General features: G+C 44.5%; 1 protein-coding gene across 1 annotated transcript; it reads right to left on the bottom strand.

Annotated features, from left to right (window-relative positions):
- Positions 1 to 3047: 3047 nt before the first annotated feature.
- On the bottom strand, positions 3048 to 4238 carry LOC139475543 (uncharacterized). The gene is made up of 2 exons (XM_071258733.1): positions 3601 to 4238; positions 3048 to 3075 (listed from the first exon to the last, which is right to left on the bottom strand). Exons 1-2 carry the CDS (start codon positions 4236 to 4238, stop codon positions 3048 to 3050), a joined length of 666 nt encoding a protein of 221 aa, XP_071114834.1.
- Positions 4239 to 7036: the final 2798 nt, after the last annotated feature.

The following is a 7036-nucleotide window of genomic DNA, read 5'->3' as shown; positions in this document are numbered from 1 at the left end:
ACATCGGATGCTTCCATCACAAACACATGCAAAGGCAAGTTTATTTGGTTACCTGAAAAAACACAGGAACATACACATGATTAAAGCCACAGTGTCACTGTCACTACTACAACCTTTTTAATCACATCTAAAGCCATTCTTTGTGAGATACAACCTGTCAATAATTTTGAGTGAGTGAGTTAGGTTTAATGTCCCTTTTAACAGTATTCCAGTTATATCACGGCGTATCAACTTAATGTGGGAGGAAAGCCTCAAGTGATGCAGGTCTCAGAAGTTTACCACTTCGGGGAAACCAATGAGCACGGGTATGGTGCTGACTAACATGGAAACAAAAATGCGGCGAATCGGGATTCGAACCCACAATCATAGGTTTCTGGCGTGCCTAAGGGACGCAACTCTGCACAGCGAATCGCGGCGCCTTAGACGACTGGGCCACCCGTGCCCCCCAATAATTTTGAAAACTCTTCAGTAGTCAAGTCGGGTACTTGTCAACAGTGTCTGGGAGGATCCCATCTTCCATGTTTGAAGAAGATAGGCCCCAGTTACAACAGTTGTTAGCGTGTGGTTTTATCCGTTACCTCAATAAATGGTCAGTCAAATATTTGTACGCTCTTCCTCGCGTTCAATTTTGTTTGTTTGTTGTTTAACACCGCACACAGCAATATGAAAACCTTCCTGATTCAAAACTAAATTGAGACCTTTGGGAGCCTTCACTTCCACACCTCTGATACGCAAGTAAAGTTCTCATATCTATTTGAAGTGAGGTACGTGTATGGCGAAGTACAGAGAGTTGAGGTGAGGTGAAATGGGGTTTAACGTCGCGTCTAAGATTATTGCAGGTATATAGTTCGTTGGTTTGTTGTTTAACGCCGCACTCAGCAATATTCCAGCTATATGACGGCGGTCTGTAAATAATCGAGTCTGGACCAGACAATCCAGTGATTGACATCATGAGCACTGATCCACGCAATTGGGATACAATGACATGCATCAGCCAAGTCAGCGAGCCTGATCACCCGATCCCGTTGATAGCCTCTTACGACAAGCATGGTCGCCTTGTACGGCAAGCATGGGTTGCTGAAGACCTATTCTAACCCGTATCTTCACGGGTCGCACGTGTGTGCGTGTGTGGGTGCGTGCGTGTGTGTGGCTGCTTGTACTAGTCCGGAGTGGTGCCGATTTATAGTGCTAGCCCACTGGGATACCATGCCGCACTTTAGCATGGCTATACCCAACTCAGACACAGTATACTGACTCGAAAACACCCACGCATCCACTTACTGACAAACTCCAAAGCGGAATGACAGTTCCTCATCTCAGTGCTAGTTTACAGTGAGGGTGGGGAATGCCTATGCCCAATAACTGTTCACAGGTAGATCATGAGATCACCCCTTCACATCTCACAGACAATGTTTCCACCCATTTCACAATCACGGATAATTATCGTGTAAATTAGTTCATATTTCATAGAGATTCATCCTTACTTATCAATCTGATAGTGATTTAAACCATATCATTGTCAAGTTTCTGTGTTCGGATTGTATAAACTAGGACTGCATCTCGGGTTTTTGTAACATAGAAACATGTCAGACTTGTCGGACACACCATCTCGGGCGTTGCTTGATTTTAGGAAACAGATCCCCGAACTTCCTACATGATATTACCGGTTTCGGTATAACAAAGACTGGGTAACGATTCATGAGAATAAAGCCATTTCACAGAAAAACATGTAATTTATTTGCAACTCACAATAACAGGACTCTCGTGAAATAACGTATCACAGCTAATTCTTAACTCGAAATATCGAATCACAGCTAATTAAGAGAGTCAATACCGTATCACGAAATAGGTATACCCGACCCACTACATTATCGTGAACTACCTAACACTTATAGACATGAATAATTGACTCAGCACTCAGCAATATTCCAGCTATATGACGGCGGTCTGTAAATAATCGAGTCTGGACCAGACAATCCAGTGATTGACATCATGAGCATCGATCCACACAATTAGGATACAATGACATGCATCAACCAAGTCAGCGACCACCCGATCCCGTTAGTCGCTTCTTACGACAAGCCTAGTCGCCTTTTAAGGCAAGAATGTATATCTGGTATAAAGATTGGGGTAAAATGATCAGGGTGTCTGCATGGCATAATGCTTCGTTTGGATATTGAAACAACTGCCCGCCTGTCGTGAGGCCGAGTTTGTCTGAAAGGCAATTCTCTTTCCTAATTCCTTGCTATCGGCAGTAGTGTTTATCACACATACACGTGCCATGTTCAATCACATGAATTTGTTCAGTTCAAAACTAACTTCGCCTCAAATGATTGCGATCCTGTCGTGATTCATCCGCATCACAACAGCATGACAACACCTTCACATCGCAACCGCATCACAACCACATCACAACAGCATCACATTCACATCACAACCACATCACAACAGCATCACATTCACATCGCAACCGCATCAAAACGGCATCACATTCAGATCGCAGCCGCATCACAACCACATCACAACAGCATCACATTCACATCGCAACCACATCACAACAGCATCACATTCACATCGCAACCACATCACAATCACGTCACAACGGCATTGCAACCACATCACAACAGCATCACATTCACATCGCAATCGCATCAAAACGGCATCACATTCACATCGCAACCGCATCACAATCACGTCACAACGGCATTGCAACCACATCACAACAGCACCACATTCACATCACAACCACATCACAACCGCATTTCAACCGCATCACCTTCACATCACCTTCACATCACAACAGCAACACAACCGCATCACCTTCACATCACAACCGCATCACAACAGCATCACCTTCACATCACAACCGCATCACAACAGCATCACCTTTACATCACAACCGCAACAAAACCGCATCACAACAGCATCACCTTCACATCATGACTGCATTACAACCGCATCACAACAGCATTACCTTTACATCACAACCGCAACAAAACCGCATCACAACAGCATCCCCTTCACATCACAACTGCATTACAACTGCATCACAACAGCATCCCCTTCACATCACAACTGCATCACAACAGCATCCCCTTCACATCACAACAGCATCACCTTCACATCGCACCCGCATCACCTTCACATCACAACCGCATCACAACAGCATCCCCTTCACATCACAACCGCATCACAACAGCATCACCTTCACATCACAACCACATCGCACCCGCATCGCACCCGCATCAAAATTGATCACATATTAATGGAATATTGCCAAGAATAATAGAAAACCACGCTCGCTCACACGTCACAGCAATTCAACAGGGTACAGTTTCATACTGTAACTCTCCTTTTGATTCAGCGACATCACAGGTTACCAGAGCGCCATACTTTACTGAAATTACTCATATTATCAACCATTAGTCTGCCTAAACCAGGTATTATTATTATTTTTAAGCTGGTATAAAACGATTATTGCAGACATAAAAACACATCAACTCCAGTCCACTCCAAATCCGGTCGATTCTAAATCACCATTTTGGCGACTTCCCAATTATCATATCGTGTGAATCCCATTCATGAGCTCGAAGCAGTTACCTTGTATTTGATGTGTTCGTACTTGGTGTATTTCTTTCAGTTGTATCCATCTCAAAAGTGTCGCTGACCCTGTGATCAGACTGACGGCATCGGAGGAGTGATCTGGCTGTGTTTCTGAAAGGGGCGTATAAATAAAGGTAAAGCCCAATCTTCAGAGCGTGGTAGGTGTAGACTGTCAAAGTTGCCAGCGCCGTCCAGCCCTGCGGTAGTTTCAAAGCCTGTGCAAGATGAATGAAGATCCAGGACAGAATGAAGAACACGAAGCAGGCGAGATTCATTCTGGCTAGCGCCATCATTCTCAAAGACCTCCCAAAGCCTGAACCGGTCGACATGGACTGGGATAGGGTGGTGCAGTATATCCTGATCCGGTAGTAGCAGAAAGATGACGTGGTGACGGGGAGGACGATGGCATTGAGGAGAAGAACACATCCGAACCACCAGGTGGTGGTGTCATAGGTCACACTGACAGTTACTGTATCGGCGGTGTAGAAACCTTTCTGAATGAAATGAAGACATGACAAACCAGTGTTCCACATCCAGGTAAGCACCAGCAGCAGCACGGTTTTCCTGAGGGTGACATGTGCATATTTTAGTGAATGACACACTGCTACATAGAGAGCGATAGCATTGCAAGTCATGGAATGAGAGCTCTCACTGCAAAGGGACAGGAGGGTTGTGGTGAACCCAAGTTTCACATCGCCAGGAACTGTGACGAAGTTGAGGATATTGGTAGGAACGAATAGCAGTGTGATGACTGCAGTTAAAATGTCAGCCACCGAAGTGTTAATAAGAACAACGCGAGACACAGTCTGAAAGGATTTGGTTTTGCACAATATGACAATAATCATGATGTCTCCAATAATACCCAACACATTGACAACAGTGAGTGTGCTGATTGAGACTAGCCTGAGTAAAGTGTAGTTTTGGTGTCCATCAGAACTGTTCCCACCACCGTTGTCTGAGACATTCATTTTGTGAAATTTAGGAAACGCCCGTTTTGTATCCAAACGTCTTCAGCTCGAGGCTCCTTGATGACACCCGCGTCAGATATTTCAAGATAAGTGTTTGTTCCGAAAAATCAGGCATACCAGTTCAAATGAACACGGCTACAATCCATCATTGAGAACACACAAAGTGGGAGACCTTCACATTTTGTGAGAAATGTAAGCAGTATCGAACCTGGTTATACTATGACGTTTACACTTGCTATTGTACATAGACAACAGACCTCACCACAGCAGCAGGTAAACACATGGCAGGTCTCATTAAGACTGATCATTAGGGGTTCATTAAGATGGTGCATATTCTCGACTTGGGTGAGACTATCACCCTCTGCTAATGAGAGATGTTGAAACTGAGGTCAGAGGTTGTGACAAAGATGATCAGGACAAACAGCAGCGTCATACAGTGTTTGTTTGTTTGTTTAATGCCGCACTCAGCAATATTCCAGCTATATGACGGCGGTCTGTAAATAATCGAGTCTGGACCAGACAATCCAGTGATTGACATCATGAGCACTGATCCACACAATTGGGATACGATGACATGCATCAGCCAAGTCATCGAGCCTGAACACCCGATCCCGTTGATAGCCTCTTACGACAAGCATGGTCGCCTTTTACGGCAAGCATGGGTTGCTGAAGACCTATTCTATCCCGTATCTTCACGTGCGTGCGTGTGTGTGGCTGCTTGTACTAGTCCGGAGTGGTGACGATTTATAGTGCTAGCCCACTGAGATACCATGCCGCACTTTAGCATGGCTATACCCAACTCAGACACAGTATACTCCGAGCCGATCAGTCCCTGTTTTAGCCCCTTAATGCCGAGCGCCAGACAGGGTAACAACAAGTACCATCTTTTAACGTCTTTTGGTATGGCGCGGCCGGGAATCAAATCCCGGACCTTCCCTTCTCCGGGCGGACGCTCTACCACTAGACCACGGAGGCGGTCTCAAAACAGAAAACACCCACGCATCCACTTACTGACAAACTCCAAAGCGGAATGACAGTTCCTCATCTCAGTGCTAGTTTACAGTGAGGGTGGGGAATGCCTATGCCCAATAACTGTTCACAGGTAGATCATGAGATCACCCCTTCACATCTCACAGACAATGTTTCCACCCATTTCACAATCACGGATAATTATCGTGTAAATTAGTTCATAATTCATAGAGATTCATCCTTACTTATCAATCTGATAGTGATTTAAACCATATCATTGTCAAGTTTCTGTGTTCGGATTGTATAAACTAGGACTGCATCTCGGGTTTTTGTAACATAGAAACATGTCAGACTTGTCGGACACACCATCTCGGGCGTTGCTTGATTTTAGGAAACAGATCCCCGAACTTCCTACATGATATTACCGGTATCGGTATAACAAAGACTGGGTAACGATTCATGAGAATAAAGCCATTTCATGGAAAACATGTAATTTATTTGCAAACTCACAATAACAGGACTCTTGTGAAATAACGTATCACAGCTAATTCTTAACTCGAAATATCGAATCACAGCTAATTAAGAGAGTCAATACCGTATCACGAAATAGGTATACCCGACCCACTACATTATCGTGAACTACCTAACACTTATAGACATGAATAATTGACTCAGCACTCAGCAATATTCCAGCTATATGACGGCGGTCTGTAAATAATCGAGTCTGGACCAGACAATCCAGTGATTGACATCATGAGCATCGATCCACGCAATTAGGATACAATGACATGCATCAACCAAGTCAGCGACCACCCGATTATGTTAGTCGCCTCTTACGACAAGCCTAGTCGCCTTTTAAGGCAAGCATGTATATCTTGTATCAAGAATGGGGTAAAATGATCAGGGTGTCTGCATGGCATAATGCTTCGTTTGGATATTGAAACAACTGCCCGCCTGTCGTTGGGCCGAGTTTGTCTGAAAGGCAATTCCCTTTCCGAATTTCTTGCTGTCGACAGTAGTGTTTATCACACATACACGTGCTATGTTAAATCACATGAATTTGTTCAGTTCAAAACTAACTTCGCCTCAAATGATTGCGATCCAGCATGACAACACCTTACATCGCAACCGCATCACAACCAAACCACAACAGCATCACATTCACATCGCAACCGCATCACAACAGCATCACATTCACATCGCAACCGCATCACATTCACATCGCAACCACATCACAACCGCATTTCAACAGCATCACATTCACATCACAACCACATCACAACCGCATTTCAACAGCATCACATTCACCTCACAACCACATCACAACTGCATTTCAACAGCATCACCTTCACATCACAACCGCATCTCAATCGTATCACTAACATCACAACAGCATCACCTTCACATCACAACCGCATTACAACAGCATCACCTTCACATCACCTTCACATCACAATCGTATCACAACCGCATCACAACAGCATCACCTTCACATC

Source organism: Haliotis cracherodii, unplaced genomic scaffold, assembly GCF_022045235.1.
Source record: "Haliotis cracherodii isolate W230 unplaced genomic scaffold, xgHalCrac1.p SCAF_3, whole genome shotgun sequence".
NCBI classification, from domain to species: domain Eukaryota; kingdom Metazoa; phylum Mollusca; class Gastropoda; order Lepetellida; family Haliotidae; genus Haliotis; species Haliotis cracherodii.
This window is presented reverse-complemented; position numbering and strand designations above follow the sequence as displayed.

Coding starts and splice junctions, on each gene's coding strand:
- LOC139475543 (XM_071258733.1), bottom strand. CDS start 4,238: ATGACTTGCAATGCTATCGCTCTCTATGTAGCAGTGTGTCATTCACTA. Junction 3,076..3,600: donor ACGAACACATCAAATACAAG/GTAACTGCTTCG, acceptor GTTGTGATGCAG/TTGTGATGTGAAGGGGATGC.